The sequence below is a fragment of the Harpia harpyja genome, chromosome 16 (assembly GCF_026419915.1).
Source record: "Harpia harpyja isolate bHarHar1 chromosome 16, bHarHar1 primary haplotype, whole genome shotgun sequence".
NCBI classification, from domain to species: domain Eukaryota; kingdom Metazoa; phylum Chordata; class Aves; order Accipitriformes; family Accipitridae; genus Harpia; species Harpia harpyja.
This window is the reverse complement of record NC_068955.1, coordinates 18,131,882-18,154,160: the sequence shown is the minus strand read 5'-3', so window position 1 is coordinate 18,154,160 and position 22,279 is coordinate 18,131,882. Positions and strand designations below refer to the sequence as shown.

General features: G+C 39.4%; 2 protein-coding genes across 5 annotated transcripts in view; one reads left to right on the top strand and one right to left on the bottom strand.

Annotated features, from left to right (window-relative positions):
• Positions 1-22,279, bottom strand: part of PIK3C2A (phosphatidylinositol-4-phosphate 3-kinase catalytic subunit type 2 alpha) — a 75,855-nt gene that overhangs the window by 36,616 nt on the left and 16,960 nt on the right. The window contains exons 1-3 of one of the 4 annotated variants that reach the window (XM_052811231.1): positions 18,266-18,432; positions 15,365-15,537; positions 5,303-6,474 (exon numbers count right to left, since the gene is read on the bottom strand). In XM_052811231.1, coding sequence (XP_052667191.1) covers positions 5,303-6,409 — 1,107 coding nt within the window. In that variant the 5' untranslated portion in view covers positions 6,410-6,474; positions 15,365-15,537; positions 18,266-18,432. Of the gene's footprint in view, positions 1-5,302; positions 6,475-15,364; positions 15,538-18,265; positions 18,433-22,279 lie in introns of those variants that run through there. The other 3 variants (XM_052811230.1, XM_052811233.1, XM_052811232.1) reach the window with 3 other exon arrangements.
• Positions 10,756-19,549, top strand: LOC128152413 (uncharacterized). The gene is made up of 3 exons (XM_052810633.1): positions 10,756-10,796; positions 17,713-18,001; positions 18,786-19,549. The coding sequence occupies exons 1-3, from the start codon at positions 10,756-10,758 to the stop codon at positions 19,251-19,253; spliced, it is 798 nt and encodes a 265-aa protein (XP_052666593.1). The 3' UTR covers positions 19,254-19,549.

Below are 22,279 nucleotides of genomic sequence, written 5' to 3'. Positions count from 1 at the left end.
TACTGCTGTTTTAATCCCTTATGCCATATGCACCCACCACCACCTCTACAGTACCCAATCTAAAAAAGAATTGCTAAGATAACTGCAGTTTCAAAGAATAAAATCTAATAAACTTAAAAAACCCCAAACAAACAGAAAACTGCAGCAGTTATTAATTTGTATCTGTTTCTGATCCAATTCACAATACAGCCATAAAAATGCTAGTGTAAGCAAAAAGCAGAGAGCTGCTGGAACAGCCAGTGGGCTTGAGGTAGAACTCAATCGTCTGTAGTCTAACAGCCACCACTAGCCTGAAGCACTCGTGAAACTCCAACCAGATACTCCCTAGAATAAATTGACCTTGAAGAGTTTGCTCATGTCCAACGCAGGGTCATTGCACACAGAGATGAAGCCTTCTGACTAGTTACATTTTTACATCCAGAGCTTTTATAATGCTTATAGAAACCTTTAATCCACCCAGGAGTCCAGAAAATAAAGCAGACTGCACTATACTTTTTCTGAAAATCATCACAATTTATTCATCTTTGAAATAGTGACTAATCACTTAACTAGTATGTGGGTTATCTATTATTAGCTGACAAAGTTAGCTGAGCATCTGATTTCATTAGATCATACCAGACAATATAGTCAAATTAGACTGCCTCAGAAAAGGGGTCAAATCTGTAACACGTAGAGATAGGGACTGTCAGGTCTTTTCCTTTTAGCATTTTTTTTTTTTCTCAAATTAACTTGTTTAAACAGTATAGCATAAACTTAGAAGGGTAATATGTGCAACTCATAATTGCCACTTTAGTTGCATTTAAACCTAGTTATCTCAGCTAAAATATTGGTTTGATGAACACTGATCAGTTCAAAAGGATAAATTCTATATAACTGGGGATTAGCCATACCATGGGAAGCTGTTAGAGCAGGAAGCTGTAAAGCCACAAAGCCTGGAATGAAATTCAGGAGCATGTATAATACCTTAAACTTAAAAAGGTTCTTCTATTCCAACATCTCAGACAAGTTCTATCACATAAAAATACTTCTGCGCAACTGCACAAAACCTGCTGGCAAACCTGTGCAATTGTATCTAGTACATGTATTCTTTAAGCAATTACACAATAACAAAAAAAAAATCATACAATCATACAAGGAAACAGGAAGTTAACAGACCAAGTGAAAGGTAAACACCTGACAAAGATTCAGCTAACTGCTGAGCAGCACACAACACAAAACTCAATCATTTCAAATCAAGAAGCTGGCTATACAAATGTTAAATTTTCTTTATGTAGGAACTCTTTTTAAAGAAGTTAAGTAATACTACAAGTAAGTACTCAAAGCACTTTGCAACTCTAACCACAGTATAAAAGCACTACACAAGGGGATTACTTAAAATGAAGTCACACCAGTGATGCAACGTTGCCACTTTATGCCACTATGTGACACTTTTGAATTATTTACAGCAAAATTTGCAGGCTATTACGCCCTTAAATCCAAAGAAGTTTAGGGAACTACAAGGCATTTGTACACATACAAGCTTAGCCAGGGTAAACAATAAATTCTAATGTAATGAGCAAAGAAAAAAAAAAAAGCTTATTTGGTTACCCATAGTTGACCTCAGGGTCACATTTGGCTAAGGAGAGAAACCTAATGTTATTACAAATACACATTGCTGCAAATTACCTCCTGGTGGAAAATTAAGTACATTAAATACCTTCTTGCTTTTTTAGTTTAATTTCAATACTAATTTTTAATCACTTTTTGGAAGATAATTTCAGGAGGACAAACTTTGATAAACTAATAAATCTATCTAAAATCCACTGGATTCAGATGATTAGGGTTTTGAGCAACAAGTAGGATTTGAATTTCTTTAACTTCCAGATGAGCAAAGCTAAGAGGTGCAAAAGCTATCAGTCAAACAGGAAATAACTTGTAAGAAAGGACTTCAGGCCAAACTAGATAAACAGTTCAAATCAGCACAGCCTGCAAAAATAGAATTGGTCTGCAAACACAATTACTCTTAACAATAAAAAGCAAACCCAAAACCCAGTAAATTACCAAAAGTCAAGTTAAATTAAATCCCAGAAGTATATAAAGGCACAAGACTCTTCAGCTCTGTAGAGAGGAAAGGTAGAGAAGACAATACCTAAAATAGGACAAAATGATGATTTTGCCTCTGTTTTCAGAAAGGAGAGTAACAAACACTGAAGTATTTAAAGAGGAATACCGAATACATAGATACTTCATCAAATATGAAGCAAAACTCAAAGCAATCTATTGATTCAAGGGATTAAATATAATATGATAGAATCAAAATATATGACTAAAAATTTTTATTAATAGCTTTGTTTAAAGGGGCAGTGAGACTATGAGTTATTCAAGGGAAAAAAGTGATCCAGGCTAGTTAGAGTGCAAGACTTCAGAATATACTTTGAAAGAAATAAATACCTGGAGGTAAATGGGATAAAATACAAGAGAACTGCCAAAAATAGAGGCTACATAACTCAGCTTCCTACTATACCAGATGGAAAATTATTTGAACTGGAAAATAAAGTAGCACCACACGATGGGCAAAAGATAAACCAAAAGCCACAGGTTATGCTGAAAGGACATCCATTTGAGAGACTCACCTTTAAATCTATTTATTATCATCTTTAATAACTCAGCACAAGCAGCAGAAACAACCCTGCTGATAATTTAGTCTTGTATCATCAGCTAACTTTATAATACAGACTAGAACTGGAGTATTATGCCAAAACTAGTTAACCACAAACTGGAAGAACACAAGCGGAAAGTAAATGTCAAACCTTCAGGTGGGCATTCTCTCCAGGAGTCTGCTATAAACTAAGAACTTGTTTGAAAAAGATGGTGGCTTAAGAAAATCAGCTATATTAATTGATTAGAGGATTGATATGTGCTGTTGTGATGCCATCATGAATAAAGCAAATGCAATAAATGTATCAAGCAGGATGCCCCTACCTGTAATGAGGGTTTATTCAAGCCACTGTACATGTGCTCTCACACAGAGAACTAAAATTCTCATAAGTCATCTTCAAAAAGAAGTGACAGGAAAGAGAAGCTATCACACTGAGCTTGCAATGAAAGCTGACAAAAATCACTGTCTCTTATAACATGTTGAGATAAATATCAAAATGGTTCTTTATCTTAAATACCTGCTGTTCCATTCCGTTAAGAAAAAGATTTCCTAAGACTGATGAGGACAGTGAGGATCTGGAACAGCCTTTAAATCAAAAGTAGCAGGAGAAAAAGACCACATGTGAAGACAGAGCTTGAGCATTTTATGAATCAGTTAACACATGATCTGCAAATAGCATGGGATTGGACCCATTGAACGGGAACAGCCCTTTTAAATTCTACATTCTTGAAAAAAACCCTGGAATTTATAAAACCAGATTGCACTCAGCAACAGTCAAATATTACTTTTGACAGACAACACCTCAGAAGCACTGATCCAATATAGTCTAGCTATTCCAGTCAACAGTTACATGACAATCAACCAGAAATCACTGGAAAACTGACAAATACATCACTAGATAACAAGACAAACTGAAGAAGCAAACTGCTGTAGAGCTCAAATTTACACGCCTCTCCAAATACTAGGAAATAATTGAGCTCACATATCACAGCTCAACAGTGAGTGGGAAAAAAAAACCAAACAGCGAAGTTAGACCTAAGATCTTCACACATGTAATGTTAAAAATGTGATCCCTTAAACACAGAGGTAAAGGTGGTTTGGGGGGTTTAGGGTTTTGGGGGTTTTTTGTCCTTCTCCACTGGCGTTCTATTAAACTTTTGCCAGAATACTGACAACTAGCCCAGAAAAAAAACAGGAAATCCTTCCAATGAGGGGCCAAAAATTTCACTTCAATGGAAATTTAGACAGCCCTTTAAGCCAAAGTCCTGTAAATATTCCTTTTCCTGAGGAAAAAAAACCTCCCCCAGTTTGGGGAGGCGGGAAGAATTAAGGAGCAATGTGGAAAATACCCTTGACTGATAACAGTTGGGTTTTATGGCATGTACCTAGCCTGTCAAAAACACCTAGAAAGACAATACCTAAGATTCAAAGCAGCTGCAATCCAAAGTCTCCAAGGCAAACAAGTCTTTTACTCCTCCCACTCTAACCAGTTTCTATAAATAGGATTTTTCCTGCCATTATCACCCTTGCCAGGGTGTTGACTTTTCCACTGAAGACTTCTTCAGTCTTTGTACTCTCTCTACCAAAAAATAAAAATACAGAAGTATTCATATTCACTTTCTAGTGAGGTGACTAATGTTTTAAAATGTAATGTCTTGTTTTATGATGGAATTCTCACAGAAAGAATTTTAAAAGATAGGAACAGTTAAATAACCTACAGTCATTTACTGGATTTGGAAAAGGGTAGGATGCACTTGTGAGGGCATAATTAACCAGATGAGATTGCTACAGTATTGATCATCTGCTGTAGTTTAGTTTTGATATAAACTGCATGTGCTCAATGTCCAAAGAGATGAGTGTCATAACTAAAGCCTCTGATGACATGTTTGTCATGAAAGTGATCCTGATCCTAGAGCAGAAATCACTCTTTTGCCCTGCCTGATAAAAGTAACATCACACAAACACAGTTTTCCTTCTTCCAGAACAGAAGTACAGGGTTTCTGACCCAACAGGCATCCCACCTTCCAGGACAGTATAACCAAAAAGTTCGGTTATGATCTCTAGCATTCCTGCACAGAAGGAAAGCTTTCTACCTATGAAAGAGAATTATAGCAGTCCTGTGAAATACCACAAGTGATACTGGGAGAGCAGAAGAGAGTTTTGACTATGCCACCTTTCTATTCTACCTTTTTTTTTTTTTTTTAAAAAGCTGACATGTTCAAATATAAGGCAAAAAAATTATTTTTTTTCAAAATCTGAGATAAAGGCTGCTCAAGATAAAGCTTTCAGTGTCTAACTCATCATCTTTTTATTTTGCAGTATCATGTGGATCGCTTATTAATTTATATATTTATCAATATGATTTAAATACTTAATTGTTCTGAAGATTATTTCCATTTCTTTTTGTAGTGTGTTGAAAAACAGCAGTTTCCTCAGTAAATGTGGAAAGATTAGACAAGGCCAGTTATTCTGGGATTTAGTTCAGTAGTAATGCTCAATTTTGTGAATATCACTAATACATACACACACCAGTAACATCACACTACTTGGACACTGCTCAAGCCAAGTGATATTTAGCAAGCAAATCCAGACCATAAAGTGTCTTTAAATACTGTGATTAATCTTTGCTATCATACTGCAATTTAAAAATACTGATTTACATACCTGTGACGTTTGGCCCTGTAACTTTGCAAGTTGAGTTGTTCGCATGTTTAAGGACTGGCTCCTTGTAACTGTTGCTCCAGAAGATTTCCCATTAACTTTTCTTTCCAGATGACAAGTTACTAACAGCTTTTCTTCTAACAGCACAGCATCCCATGGATCTTCAGCAGTCATACTTGAAGCCCTCTCTCCATCGTCTGCCTTAGTTAAAGCCTCCACATTATCCACTTTTGGTTTACTTAGGGGATCCAAATCTAACCAATCAAATTTACTAACATCCCTGCAGCTTTCTGAGGCTGGTAGGTTAGAAACCGCAGACTTTATAGCACTCATTTCTAAGTCCGTGCTTGACTTCCCATTTTTCAGAAATTCTGAGGTGCTTGCAATTTTGTCAAATACTTTTGCCATTTCTGGTGTAATTACGGGAGGATATATAGGTAGGCTTCCTGCTGGATGGAAAGGTGCAGTAGCTGCCAATGGGTATGAAATGTATTGCGACTGTCTTGGAAGACCAAGATAAATAGGTTCTCTAGAGTGATAGGAGGACATACTTGGATGGAATCCATTCTGAAATACACCAGTCTGTTTTGTGTAAGAAGCTGAGGGGTAAATAGGAGGTAAAGTGCATGTCACAGGTGCTGGTATCCCAGGCATCCACTGTCTTCTCTGACCCATAGGCCCAAGATAAAATTGCGAAGACACAGATGGGCTCAAAATAGGACTTGCTGGTAACGTAGGTACTTTACTAGATTCAAAACTGTCATCCAGCAGCAGCTTCTCTAGTTCAGCATGAGTAAGCTTCTCTATGTCAATGGTACTTAGTTTATCTTCCATGCTCTTGGCATCAGACTCTGGAAACACCATGAGATCATGGTCTTGTTTGTTATGACTCTGTGCTTTTTGTCTGGTGCTGCTAAAAGAATGAAAAGTTTGTTTATTACCAGCTACACCTCTTTCTTTCTGCATCTTAGCTAATGCCTCAGCTTCCATCTGCAATGCCTCCTCTTTGTCCACATCTTTTGACCTTGCAGCTGCCAAAGAAGGTGACGAGCGCTGTTTAAATCCATTGCTACTGGATATCTGGGCCATACCGCGAGAGCAGATGTCCATTTAAAGAAGCAACACTTCCCTTGTACTGGTCGTCTATCCTTGGCTTCAGAATAGATTTAGCAGATCTGAAAAGGAAATGAAACATTAGAAATGCATAAAAGAAATCACATGTGGAGAACTACTAAGTCATACATCACCAACTGACAAGGTTGCACATGTCCTTCAGAAACGCAGCATATAAAATTTTAAAGAGACCAATTTTTTTGTGGGGTCAAACTTAAAAAAAGAAGCCACACAATTATTCACAGCCTTTGAATTATGTGAGACCCATTTATTTTTCTTACTAGTACTTATGAGTAGGTAGAGTAAGTATTTGGTTTCTCTTTGCACCACTAAACCTAAGACACAGGAAAGCTACATTCAGGTACCTAACTCTTTTCAGACTTGAGCAATTCTGCACACTTAGCCAGGTTCAGTCTTAGAAGTAGAAATCCTGCTAAAGACTATACAAATATCTAGCATTGATAAAGCACATTATCAAGAGGACTTCCAGTTTACTTCAATGTATTACAAAAACGATAGACCTATCAAACTGCTGTACCATGATTATGATGGTTTTCCTTTGGAAAATATCATTGTACTTCACCCTCCTAACAAGAGAAATAATGCTTATGAAATGCTCTTTCTTGGACAAGCAAAATAAGTGATTTAAGTACAGCTGCTCATTAAGTAATCCCTTTAACAGCCCCTTAAAGGAAGGGTCATTCACTGCTAGGTAAGGGAAGAAACTCCAAAAGGTCACTTTTGCTTAAGGCTACCACCAAGAAAATGACATCTTACATTTCTCCAATTCCAATCTTGTGCTCAGTACTATTATACAACTTCCTGTATTCACTACAATATCTATGACTCTTTAATAAAACAATCTTGATTACCACAAGAACTATGTTATTCTTCAATATTGTTTCTAATTTATTCTACAGCTTTTACACACAGCCAGGTTAAAGTGGAGTCCAGGAGATAAGATGTCTTCCAGTAACAGCTAGTATGCATATCAAGTAGCAAGATAAAAATCATGAATAATGAGTTTCTGCTAGGAGGGTTACATAAACACCATCCCCATTAAAACAGTTTCACTGAACTAGATGAGCCCTTCAGATGTAAATCATCATGGGTTTAAGTCATGCAACAAATTAGAAGAGTTCTCTGCAGCAAATAATGTAGATAATTCAAAAGTCTGTCTTTATGTTCCCATACTATTCACACCCATTAGAAGGGGGTGGGGGTTTTTTTGTTTAGTTTTGGGTTTTTTCCTCCTTGAATCAGACCAGAGATATGTGCTTTAAAAAAACCTGACTCTACTTCTGTGGACTCACCACATGGACAACAAGATTCTTAACAGATTTCTAACAGATTCTTTAAATTCTTTAAGGCTCTTGCCAAGCTTTTGTTTCATCTACTTCATTTCAGTGGCTTATATTGTGAAGGACAGACATCTCTATAAGAGGTTCTATACATTTCAGCTAAGTCTGAAAACAAATTCAGGTGAAACCCTTCACAAAGCAAGATTAAACTAGAACTGATGTTACAGGTACCAAGACAAAATTTAAGTGGGAATCTGCAGAAAGACTGAAACAGTGACAGACTAACACAAAGTTATAAAACCCTGAAAACCACACAACTGAAGTCCTGGGGAATAAAGTCTTAAGGAGGAGCTTTGCAGATTACTAGTATGTATCCATTCCATGAGATAACATGGATGAAGCCTACAGAAAAAAGCAGATACCAGATCCTTTTCCATAGAATACATTAAGCTGCAGAGTTTGACATTCATTAAACCCACAACTTTCGCTTTAACAAGTCCTGTCCTATCTACTGCCTATTTGCACAGCTGAGTGTTGACCCCAATCAGGGAATGGATTAAAAAAAACCACCAAGCTTTTTTGCTGGGTTCCATTGTAGACAGTGCAGGTCCCTGGTGCCATTTGCAGCACAGCTGTGGCCATCAGTGCCATTCAGTTATTTACTACCCTCCTGTTAGCAGGACAGTCATTCTAAACCTTCTCCTAAAGATGTACTGAATATTTTGTAGATAGTCTAAGCCTACTAGCCACAGATAACATCCTAAAAAGATGACTAATATACTTTACACTGACTGCTTAGACTGCAGAGATATCCAAGCAGGCTTTCATCTCTTAACTTATGACTGGTTAAAATTGCTATGTCAAATTTTCAGATGCAAGAACACCTTGACTCATGAAGTCCTCTCAATAATTCCTACGTGGCTTTTCCAAGAAGCATCAGCATGAGATAAGTGCAGTTTTCAGAGTCTTGCTGTTGCCTAAGGATTCTAAATAGCAGCAGGATTTTTTTCGTGAATTTTATTCAAAAAAACTAAAATAGGATCATACTTTCTGATACTATTCAGAACTGTTTGGGCTACAACTTTGAAGATTATCAACGCATTCTGGTGCTGCTTGATAATTACAGCAGCAAGTGATTTTTCTTAAGGCAAAAAATATCAAGACTATATGGTCTTCAAAGTAACTATATATAACAACTCTGGCTCCTTAAAAAAGTAGGAAGCCTTATTTTTCTGCTGAAGTTGACAGCTTTGATCTCCATACTCGCCAAGCAGTCTCCTACTCACAAGAAGTCACTGTTCCACAAAGTCATGACTGCAGATAAACACACGTTCCTTAGCACTCTGAAACATGGTGCAAAGCTACTGCAGCACATTCATTCGTACCATCTAGAGAATCCCAATCACTCAATAATTGCTTGTTTATTTTACAATTTCACATTACAGTGCTACATTTTTGTCAGTATATGAATGCACACTTGCACTGACAAATCCAGTGACTTCTAGTATTCAAGACAGAAGAGTATTATTACTAGCAGCTATCTGAAAAGTTGAATTTTATTTTTATTTTTGCAAGACAGTCTCATCAGCATACATACACACACTTAATTTGATCACTGTATTTAAGTCCTGTCCTTGGGAAACTTCTAAAACCAAATCGGTGTATAAATTTGTCAAATTTTATAAGCAGATTGCAGTTTTCAAACAGTTTGAAGTTAAAAACCGATTTAAAAAATCTGATAAAATTGCAATATTTTTAGCAAAACTTTATCCTGCCTGCCAGTTTTAAGCAGTAAATGCACTTGAGAAAACATCAGAAGAAAAGCTCCCTAGGCATAAGCATGACTAAGATAAAGACAGATCTTCTTTTAAATGCTAACTACACCCCATCAGTTAACATTTTAACATAAGATTAGGTTCACTTTGAACTTCTGACTTTGTAGCCATCTAAGTTCAAAGGCAGAGAACTAGCAGAATTTGAACTTCTCCAACATTTACAAAGAGAAGAGCAAATTCCATTTGGACTACCTATCAGCAGGGAACTCCTCTCAAACACTCAGAATAGTATGTTTCAATTCGAATCCCAGAAACAGGAAAACCAGATACCTGAACCATTACTGACCATACCATAGGAATTCACGAGAAGTTTGCAACAACTGGAAGTCATCGGAAGACCTAGAAGTAATCCTTAGAGAGTCGGGATTGTTTTCATCACAACTGCTGCATACTATTTTAAGTAACAGTAATAATCAGTTTTCAACTGTCTGTTTCCCTTCAAGAGTGCAACTCTCCAAACAAAGAATGGGTCAAATGCTGCTGCTTTTTTTTTTAATTAAAAAAAGGAAAACTAGAAGCTACTGAAGGGATTATAACAGAAATTTGAAAGTGATAAAACAATCTCCTACACCACTTATTTCTCCCCTAAATCTGAAATTAAATGGACACATTCATGCCTTATACAAAGTCACCATATTTACACTGCCTTATAGCAGTAACTCAGCAATACAGCCTGCTTTGTTTAAAAGCAGGTCTAAGAAATCTCAACCACCCGATTTATCTACAGCCTTGATGAAAGGTAATCTGTCTCTTGCAGTGAGACTTAGTTAACTTTAAGCAATATTTTCTTTAAGTATTCAACCAGATGTGATCAGACATGAGTCTGCAGACCTCCTTCTCTGGCTCCAGTCTAGCAGAGTTTCCCTAAGTGCAACACTTCCTTGGTGGCAATTTTGAATAAACGTGTTTAGAGTCCAAAGTTCATTTGCTCAGTCAAGTACCTGTGTATTGCTATGCAATTTTATTTGAGTATTGCTCATTATTTATTATTTCAAAGGTGTCAAATGCTCTTAAAAAAAAATGCAGCAACAAAACTTCATTAATATCAAGAACCAAGAAATAGCAAGATGTCTGACCATCTCCTTCAGATCAAAGCCTCTACATGGAATGGAAATTAATTTCAAACAAGATTTTCACTTAGAGGCTTACATTAAAAACAAAATATATTTACATCGGCACTAATCTAGCAAATACATAAAATTGAACCATGAAGAAATTTTCTTCTGATGAGGAATTCATAGGTTTTTGGTAAGAAACTTCAGGAGAATCAGTACAAGATATTCCTTCTCTACCAGGACAAAGACTCCCAAAATCTAAATTAGTTTCCCATCTTAATGAGCAAGGGAGGACTTCATTAGAGAGAAATCCTGTTACCTTAAGCAGAGGTAATCTCACCATCTGCTCATGTACACGTTAACATTCTTCTCTACTTAAGATGAGTTGCACAACAATTTTCTTCTCAAAAAACCCCAAGGCTTTTAATATTGTATTTATAATTTGTTCTAGTGGTAAAGAATCACAGAACATATTATTTGGTAACTCATTCTTAAGAAATACTTTATAGTTATCACAAATCAGTGCACATAAATTCCCTAGAGTCCAAACACTAAATACAAAAGCAATGATAACAAGTCAGACCATTTCCTGCATTCTTTATAAAGTAATGCCCTGACATACACTAGCCAGACCTTCCTCAAAACAAGTGTAACTTTCACAATAACTCTGTGGTTATTTTGCCATTAATTAAAAAAAAGATTTGAGGCATTTGCCTAACAATGATAGCTATACTTAAAAATTAACAAATCTTGCCTGCATACCAGGGACGGTAGCAGTTTTATGGGATACCAGGGAAAACTTAGCAAAATAAGACAGCAGTAATATACTATGGAAAGTACTAATCATCTGGAAAGGAATTCATAGCAAGACATTTGCCACAGCAGGAAAACTCCTTAGCAAGAAAAACCAGAAGAACTTTGACGTTCAAAAGCCCTCTCTGCCAGATGCATTCAGATTGCTACAAACCAAGAAACAACTGAACAGATACTTCTAGAAGTCATGTCACTAAGTCTGTTATTTTTTTTAAATACTGTTAAGTTTAAATTGGAAGTTTTTTTAATAATGTGTATATACGTAGTCCTGAAAAGTTAGTGTTTCAGGTATATAGCCCTATCATGCTATCTTTCCACTAAAAACTTAGTAGCTTCTGTAATCCAGTAATTTTAGCAAAAATAGAAAGTATCCCCTTACAGATGAGATTAACACAGTTAACCAAAAGATTAAATCCATTTCATTTCAGGTCATATCTACAGAATCTTCAAAGATAATTGCACTAGCTTAAATACAGGTACAATTCTGAATTGGGCACAAACTCTGAACCAGCAGTCATTTCTGTTTTGCTCAAAATAATTCGGCTCGCAAATACCTAAGCAGCTGTACAGAGACCAGCAACTGCATCTCTTAACTTTGATTTTGAATTTTCATTTACAACTAAAAAGTACAATCTCATCACAAAACCTCTGCTCTTGAGAGCTAGGTAAGAATAGGGCGTTTCCAGTACTAGAACAGGAAGCCTTCAGGAATGCTTCAAGGTCTTTCAACATTGGCAACAAATCCCTTGAAAAATCCAGCATTGGCTGTTCCAGTGCTTATAAAAACACTTATGATAGAACTCTTCTACTTAATTTTCATCCAGGACACTGTGCAGAAGACTGTTACTAGATATGGCATACTTTGTAACTGTAGAATCTTGACTTTTTGATCAATGTTCCAAGAGAGACAAAGGGTGGAAGCATCTGTCATGATGCTCCAGCCAAAGCTTAGCGTAGGCAGCTACAGCCTACAAATCATATGTTTTCCATTGTCACAAAGTACTCTTCCCCTTCTTGAACCAGTGGTTTGCACCATTAACCACTGCAAGCCACTCCACCAGTAAATGTGGATACATGCAGATTTGGTACAGTACGTTTGCAAGCTTCTTCAGCATATTTGTGCCGTTACACTCCTCCCCTCGGATTTTGAACTCAATCACCATTTCGTTTAAGTCTGTTGAAGAGATAGGGGTCTTAAAGACAATTAAATTTCATCTAAGTTTCATAAAAACAAGCAACCCAACACTGCCAAGAACACTGGGTGTCACAGCTAGAAGAAAACAGTAGCATGAGCTCATATTGTTGGACACCACAGATTTATTACCAGGATAATCTTTATAAATGCCTGAATCATGCCAAGAAGTCCTTAAAGCCAATCAGCTGAAGACACAAATCAACAGGAAACTTGACATCAGTTTCATCAGCTGTAGAACTACTCACCAACTCTTGCATCTCTGTATTTCTCCCTATTTTGTTGTCAGCTCTCTAACAGCATACCTACAATTCTGTTGCTGCCCAGTATTTTCTGGATGCAGATACCAGAAAAAAGCAATAATGAAACTGATGGCATCCTGGGCTGTTTCATTCTGATGCACTTGGCCAAGATTTTTTTTTCCATGCCTTACAGCCAAGCCTATTACCAGCATTGTTTGACAAAGGCTAAGAATTTTAGTTTTGTTGCAATGTTTCTCCTTACAGAATAATGCTTTCATACCCACTCCTTCTGTTTTAGAATTTTGCTTTTAAAAACTTTTTACTGGTTCTTTAGCTTTTTAGCCACCTCTGAAGCTGCGCTTTTCTCCATGTCACCCTTATGATTCACACTCTTTTCCACCAATCCCTCTTTTCAAAGGGTACTTGAAAACACTCATGCAATACAAAATATTCCACGCAGAATCAACGTTAGCTACTGTTTTAGAGTTTGGGGTTTTTTTTCTTTAAGTAATACCATTGCCCCAAATATTTTGATTCCCCAGCTGAATAATTTGTGCAGTAATCCATGATTTGCAAAATAGTTTTACTCTGGAGTGTCACTTTCATGGAACACTTAAGACTGGAAGGGGCCTCAGGGGGCCTCTAGTTCCATTACCTGCTCAAAGCAGGGTCAGCTATGAGAAGGTAATAAGGGTGCTCAGGGCTTTATCAAGGCAGCAAGATTGCAGACAAAGTTATAGTTATTCATACAGCGCAGGTCTGATCACAGTAGAGCATGACAAATTACCTGGACCATCTGTCTATACTAGTACTTCCACTAATCCTGATACCAGTAGTACTAAGCAGGAGGTAGACAACATTTTAAACTACATATCCAATTCAACCAAAAATATAAAAAGTGTCTAGACCATGGGGAGGTCAGAAAAGAAACATTTGTGCTATCTGCTTTGATTACGCAAATAGAGATGCCCAAACACCTTCCCTATATGTTTTACAACATTCTACAGCATAGACATAGGACCATGGTAAAAACCCAAATTTTCTTAAGGTATATTCCTGAAGTAAGCTCTGCAAATATCCTCCTAATGTCACAAAGCATTCAAAACACAGCAAAATGCAGGAAGTTTATTATGCAAATGTACAGTGGCTATTAACACGGGGAGATGAAAACAACCCTCCCCCACAAAGACCCTATTCTATTCCCTGGGCAGCAGTGCACAGTGTACACCTTCAACAAAACATAATCAAAAACATTAGTAGGGTAGGTAGAGAAAACCATGTCACCACAGCTCTGTCCCAGATTTAACTCTGTATCACTTCATTAGTATCAACCTACCAGTCTAACCAAATGCAATTCTGCTGCATTAGCCAAATTATTTCTACCACTTGCTTCAGCAGATGAGTTTCCCCTCAGGCAGGAAACTTGCACAGTTTCAGTTATAACCAGCAGATACTTCTTAGTCACAAACCTAGTGTTTATGAAAGTATTAAGCAGTATTGTTGATTAATTGACAGAACAAATGCACTGTTCACATGTACCTTTTTGCTTTATATATTAGAAAATATAAGTGCTTATTAGATGTATTGATTAAAAAAAACAAAAGTAGTCATTGAAAACACTACACTGGTAGAAAACTGAACAGGATGGCTATGCTCAGTCAGACCAAAGATTCATCTCATCCTTAACTTGTCTCTAAGGGTGGCTTCAGAAACGCAAATGGAAAAAAACTAAACCAAGGCAAGCATGTAATGACACTTCCGCAAAATACTCTTCTAGTCTCCACTAATTTGCCACTCAAGTACTTCCTGAATCCTGAGGTAACTTCTCTAATATTAAAGACCCCTGATGGATTTTTTTTTCCTCCAGGAATTTGTCCAATTTGAACTCATGTAAACTTTCAGCACTCACCTTATAACTCAGCACTGTCACTACCCTCTGCTTTTCTGCTGTGACAACAGTCTAAGCAGAAAACCATATCAGTTATTGATAACCTGTTCTTGATGTGTCTGCTATAACTACTAGTATCAACTACAATATTGAAACCTACAAGCTACAAACTCTATATGGACCAAATTATTTCATTTAGGTTGTCATGCAGTAACCAACCTCTAGATTCAAACTAGTGACATACACAAATACCATGAGGCCCTCATACCCTAAATACTGCAAGTTTCCAATTATCATTGGTTTTTTGTAAGTGATGTTTTGTTTATAACTTTAATGCCACACACCTGAAAATTACAAGTTACATGAAATATGCAGGCATACCTTCTCCCTCTACTTCAACTTCTTCAATGAAAGCACTCTGAAGCGACCACCACTTGGAACAAACTAAACTTACTCTAAGAAAATAATTTCAGGTTGCATTTCTACTAAGGTACAGATCGAAGTAATATTTCTCGTAACTTTTTTTAATGTGAGCTTTGAGGAAAACATTTTATTCTAAATCTTTTGTAGATTAAGTGAGCTTTATTGTTACTGGCATGCTTTGAAACATTTCCTCCTTCACTTACTTGTCCAGTCTGGAAACAACTTCTGCATTCTTCTGCAAAAAATTACATCACAGCAACCTTCTCGTGTACAAAGGGGCTGGATGAATGCTGTATTAGATGACTGATGTTATTGACCACTGCTGATAAAAACTGAACTCTGGTTCTGGTAAGTAATTACACATCCACATTTCCTACTTTAAAAATAGAGGAATATGTTTACAGTTACACTTCCACAAAGCAAACAATTTATATTTGTGCTATACTCTCTCATTTTTAAGTTTGTTGTACTATTCTAAAAATAAATAAATACCACAGAAATTTCTGCACTAACTGCAGACACTAAAAGGCTATACTTCTAAAATTAAAAAATGGAAGATCATTATCCAAATGTCATTAAGGCTGACCTTCAAAGACATACCATATTTTACGACTTCTAGTCATGTTAGCATTATGCTTATACTGTCCTACCTATCAATGTTAATTTATTGCAATTTTTAAAGCCTCCATAAGATAGCCTTAAGATTGTTCAAGAGTTTGAAGACAAACAACATGCAATTCTACTCTAATCAAATTCAAATCAAGTATTCATTTTCCTAGATAGCCCCATACCAGCCTGGTTTTGGTCCCATATCAAAGCCTAACACAACAAAAAATACCCCAAAACATCACCTCAGCATTTTTATTTTTTAAGCAACATTTTAATTCAAGTTTCTTCAGCTAGATAGCAGGTACAATAGCAGCACTGGATAAGAAATATCAGCAGTATCAAGTTAACTTAGTTTGAGAAGTAAGAAACAGAGGAACACAAATTCAGAGAAGATTTTTTTTACTTGACATTTTGAAATGCATCATTTTCTATTTAAGGCATTCAATTTTCCTTGTTGCTACACAGAGCGCTACTCAAAAGAGATAAAAATAACTAAATCATCAATTTATATACACTGATTATCTGTACTGATGAACCTTCATGTCTGAGTTCTTAATGATGACAATACTCCAAAAGGAAAGAGGAACCTGAAGTATCCAAGTTAGGATTACTATTACGTTGTAATTAAGTAAGACAAATGTATTTTATTAAATCAATCAAAGTTTTAAATCTTTCTTGAGATCTCTTCTGTATTTTTTTATAAACAAGCATCTTTATGTTAAGGACCGTTCAAATACAGCACAACATTTAAGAAGATGGGACTCTAAATAGTTTATTACTTGTTTGGTTTGTGGGGTTTTTTTCGCCCCAACGGAAGGCCATTTAATTTCAAGTATTTGTTACTTCTCCCTGTGCTTTCTCCCACTGCCTTTATCTTTTACGCAACTTTCTTTCAGTGTCCATTTATTCCTACTAGTTTTGCTTCAACTTGCTTTCAGTTTAAAAAAAAATAAAAAATAAATTAACTTGGTGGGCATTACAGTCCCTTTTTTGCCCTCCCACAAATGTGGTAAATGAGCCCCATTTAAGTAGCTTCTCTTCCTCCCAGACACATAAAGAAGGTTTTTTCCAGGCCTGCTCAGTGTTGGGGGAATGATGGACACAACTGCCTTCAAAGCTAACAAAAACCAACTAACAAAATACTTTCATCAATCGGATTTCATCCCCCCTGCCCCACTTCTGCTTCCCCTTTAGATTCTTCATAAATCATACATCACTACTACTCCTGAACACAGTTTACATTCTAAGTAGGTATTGCACAACATCTTTTACAAACATCACACATTTTTCTTGAGTTTTCAGTTCCCTTCAGAAAGAGATTTACATTAAACGTGCAAGGCTGTTATTTAAAACCTCTGCATCTCTCCCCTACCCCGTCAGCTTAACTGCACTCTGCTCTAGGACTACATTTGCAGTAAGTAATACAATGACAAGGAAGAACATCAGATCCTTTCTTTTCTTCCAAGCTCTTTTTTTTTTTTTTTTTTTTTTTTTTTTTGAGTGCACCTTACTGCCATACTCTCTTTCCCCAACAACGGCATAGCTGTTAGTGGGAGGCTACTTGTGCTAACAAAGATGCAGGTATACCTTTTTTTATTGCATTGATAGGGAATAATAAATTCGATCAAGTTGTGAACAGTAAGCCGGTTACACGCTTCCCTGTACTACTAATATCTGCAAAACTCCCGGAGGAAACAGCAGAGCTGTTTAAGGATCAGCTTTGTAAACAGCCAACTTCTCTGGAACCCGAGGTTGGCTAACCCACTCAGAAAGCCATCAGGAAGATGAATAAAAGGGAAATGTAAACCTGGTGGGTCTCTGCAGCGACACCCAAGGTCCCCCACACACAGGGTGAGCACTCCGGCTCCCGAGAGCCTTCCCAAGCGCCTCCCGCTCTGCGCCCGGTGACAGCTACCTGCCACCCCTAACGCTTCACCCTCAGCTACAGAAACCATTCCCGGCACGCGGAGCGCTGGGAAGGGCAGGCAGCTCCTCAAGACGCCTCCGAACTGCCGCTCCGTGTCAGAAGCGGCACCGCTCCAGCGCTTCAGACAACGCAGTTAGCCACCAAGTACTTTGAGCAGGCAGCGCCTTCGCCGCCGCCGCCTCCCGGCTCGCGGGGGCCCGCACCGACACGGAGAGGGGGGGGACGAGCCGTGCAGGCAGCGCTGACCCCGGCCCCGCCGCCCACCCGCCACCGCGGCCCGAGCCCCGGGCCCCAACGCTCGCAGGTGCCGCCCCGGCAGCGCGGGGTAGACCGGCCGCCCCCCGGGCCCGGAGCCGCGCCGAGGCCGAGGCGGGGAGCGCCCAGAGGCCGAGGGTCGCGTCACGGCGACCCCTGAGGAAGAGCGGACGAAGCGGGGCGGGGGGGGGGGGGGACGGGGGGACGGGACGGCGGCGGCAAGCGGACACCGGCGGGGAGGGACAGGACCGGGGGGAGGGAGCAGAGCCCCAGCCTCGTCCCGACATCCAGCGGCGGGGCTCCCCACGCCTACCTCGCAGCGCCGCCGCCTCGCGGCAACGGCCATTTCCCTTCTTCCCTCCTGCCTGCCGCTGCCGCCGGGAACGCGCGCGCCAGGCTGGAGGCAGCCCCCTGCCGCCGCTTAACCACCGCCGCCGTGCGCTCACTTCCGGCCCCGGCCCGCAGCGCTGGCGCGGAGGAGGGGGGCGGGCCGCAGCCCTGAGGAGATGGGCGGGGGCGGGGCGGGGCGCGGCGCCGGCCGCTTCCACCGGTCCCTGTCCCGGGCGCCCGCCCGCCCGGCCGGCACCTCACCTGTGTGTCGTCCCCCCCCGCCTCCTCCCCGCGGCCAGCGCCGCCTCCGCTCGGGCCCGGCCCGGCCGGCTGCGGGTCTCCGCGCCCGCAGGGGAAAGGGGCCGGTAAGGGCCGCGCGGCCGGCCGGCGGTGAACCGTCGCGCTGTGGCGGCCGGGCCCCTTCGGCCACGACAGCGGGGGGGCTGGGTGGCTCTGAGGTGACCCTCCGTCATTTCCTCCCCTTATCGCCCGATCTTCCCGAGAATGCTCGGCATGCCTGGAAACTTGCACAACGCACCAAAAATGTCCGTCTGGGAGGCTGGAATGAACTTCCTCTGCCGCTGGCCGCGGAGGGAGGGTACTGCCCGTGCCCGCCGGGAACAGAAACAGGCCGGAGGAAGAGGGTGAGGGGTGAGGCCAGCGAAACGAGGGTGCCCCGCAGCACGCGGGCTTTAGTTGTAGGAAGAAATACTTCCGTCACTTGCCAGTGGCTTGGAACAACGTGTTCCACTGAACAGCATTTTGCCGAGTTTAACTTCAGAAACTACTTCGCCAGCCCCGGCAGTTCCCTGCTGTCAACTCCAACCTTCCTGACATACCAACACGTTTCAAAAAGACGATGTTTTGGTTTGACCTTCACGATAGCTTCAAAAGAATATAATGCTTTGAGTAAGCTCAAAAGTACCGCATCTGGGATTTTATACAAAGTTGAGACAATGGGCCTTTCGTAAGATCTAATTAAAAGTTGTAATGGGCATTTAAAAGTAACAACGCAATTTTTAATGTAGATGAAAAAGAATTCCAGAGAGAGTAACTTTGTGTTCTGTCCATTCAGGGGCTACTACTTAAAATAATCAAATAATTCAGTTTATGCCTATCAGTATTTTATTCAGCACTTTTAGCACACCAAAGTTCAAAAAAATACAAAACGATTAATGAAGCACAGAAGACACATGAAAAAGTGTCAGTTTAGAAGCTACAATATAAATGAATTAATAAAAGGCAAGTCATAAATACATGGCTGGAAGTGACATTTTCTGTGTGATTATATATAAACCCCCACCATTTTAGCATCTGAGCATTTTCTATCAGATAAATCTTGACCTAGCACCGTTAAGGTCAATGAAAGCCCTTGCAGGTGACTTCAACAAGAGCAAAATGGAGACTTGGAAGGCTGACACAAAGTGTGTCCCTGTAGAAGCATCATAGGTGTGACTCTAATTACACAGATTAAAAAAATTACCACAGTTCTTGCTACCCTTGTGATCTAAGCCATTAAGAATTTTTCAGATTGTCAGTTATTAAGAGGAGAAATCGATCCTTTCTAACACCATTCCAGTATTGACAATCAATGAGCCAATTCTGCTCCAATTTTGAACACAGAACAGAGCATCAGTGGAAGACCTCTACTTTGCTCTCAAGGTCCAGGTTTCTTTCCAGACTGTCCAAATATACCTTCTTTTCGGATTGCATTTTAGATTTTTTTTGTCCTGGCAGTCGCAGTCATGTCTCCTGGCCACCTCTTCCACTGGGCTCCTGTAGAGATCCTGGCCAGGAGACCACTGTACATGGAGGAGTTAGTGACCCACATAACAATTAGACAGAGGCCTGTACTGTGCTGCCCGTACAGCCTGGCCTTCAGACCTGTGTTGTGCTGTGGGTATCCCCTGGCCGCAGGATAAACTTCCCAGCTCCCCGTAACAGGAGTCTGCAGGCAGCTCCCGCTTGGTACCGGCAATTGCACCACCTGCACATCCTTGCCTTTATCTAAAAGTGCAGCAAGAGGTTCCCATGTGAACGCCCTTCCTGTCTGGCAGCAGAAATCACGGACAGAATTGTCTTCTTCTAAGAAAGTCCTAAAATGACTGACATGGGAAACCCTTTTCTACGGATGGGGTCTGCAGAGTGTGCTGCACCTGTTTGATGCTGTACAACTGAGGGTTCCCAGCATCTTCATAGTGCTGCCTCTAATAAACAGCAGTTTAAATGATACTTTACAGAGGTGGAGTGCCTTACTGGGATCCTAACAGACCAGCACCTCCTGGTGCAAACCAGTTCCCATGGTGTTTGTGCTGCCTTCCCCCTCACACACAGGTCACATTAAACTGCTCTGGATTACACCTCCGACTCAATGGCCCAGAGTTTAGTCCTGGGACAACCATTTGTCTGTTTCATCCCTCACTAACCAAAGGAACACTGATCTGCTTAGCCTAAATAAAAGGCGGCTACCACATCCAACAATTTCAACAAGATCATGAGTATCTGACTGACCAAGCTCCATCATGTTACATAATACATGACAGTATGACAACATCGAATATGAATCATAAAAGTTGAGATAGAAAAGATGATTTGGTTCATTCTACAGATTAGTACAAAATTTTAGACTATTATCAAGCCTGCCTACCAGTACCACGATAACTGTAAGAAGCTTCTGTGCCTTTCCTTAGAAATTATTTCCTTGTCAGAAAATCTTTCTGCTATTCTGCATTCAAATAACTTAAGCCCATCCTTTTTAGCTGTATCTCATTTCTGCAAAATATTCTAGAGGTACTTCATGTTAAATAGGTACTGATTTCCTTTTACCACACTGAATACAGACTGAATATGCTATTCCCTCCTTTGCTTTCACCCCTTACACTGAAAAGCAACATCAGTACTTTTGCCTCTGCTTTCATTGTTTCTCAGCTACATTCACATTACATATATACCAATTACTGGGTGCACTCTAGAAGCAGTACTAGCCAGTTTTAGAAATAGCATTTGTATATCAGATGCCACGTAGCATTCTCCATAGCTGGGCAGCCAAAATAGTTCTGCTTCAAGAGAGATAACCACTTGGCATTGGAAGCTCAGCTTCTAGGTAAAATGACGCTACCCCCTAGGTAGCTGAGTCAATGAAGGGAACAATGACATAGCCTGCAGACTTGTTTATGAATGGATAATTACAAGTTACATATTCCCACATGAAAACATTACGTCAGTTTTAAAGTATTTCTTATACAGGAAGTTACTAATAAGTCCATGTAAATACAATGCACAAGGTGTGTGTCTCAGCAGTCTCACTACCTTGCTACTACATATGTTGTCTGTGATACACTGACCAAATACCACAGTTGCCCTGAGAGTTTTCAGGATACACTTGGTAAAGCAATGTCTTGTTAAAAAAAAAAAAAAAAAAAGTACATTGCAGATAGACAAGCAGTAAAAACCCATACAATTTTATTAAGTAACATTTTTATTAAAATTTAAATTGCACACTACAGACAGAATAAACATGAGAGAATTTGGTCAAATACTTGGAGAAAGTTAAGTGCTGTGCTCACTACCCCGATACTCAAACTTCAAAAAAGAATTCCAACACAATATATGCAAAAATCAAATCAACTTGTGTAACTAACTATCCTGACACTGGTATTAACTGGAAATATGAGAAACTGCAGTTGGCCGATGCCTTTTAAAACAATACTTAGGATACAAGGAAGCTTGGTGTATACCCAGATCAAAAGGACAGCTACATGTAACAAAGCATAACAAATGTGTTTTGATGAAGATAAGATGTGGGAAGTAAAAAAAAAAAAAAAACCAAAACCAACAACAAAAAAAACCACTTTAAAAACAAAATTGCCTGAATTTTCTTCTCACCCTAAAATGCATTTATGTAAGCCCTCCAAATTTGACAGATTAATGCCTTAATTTAACTACTGGAATTGCTACTTGCCTTTAACTAATTGGAAGGAATAAACTTGATGTCTAT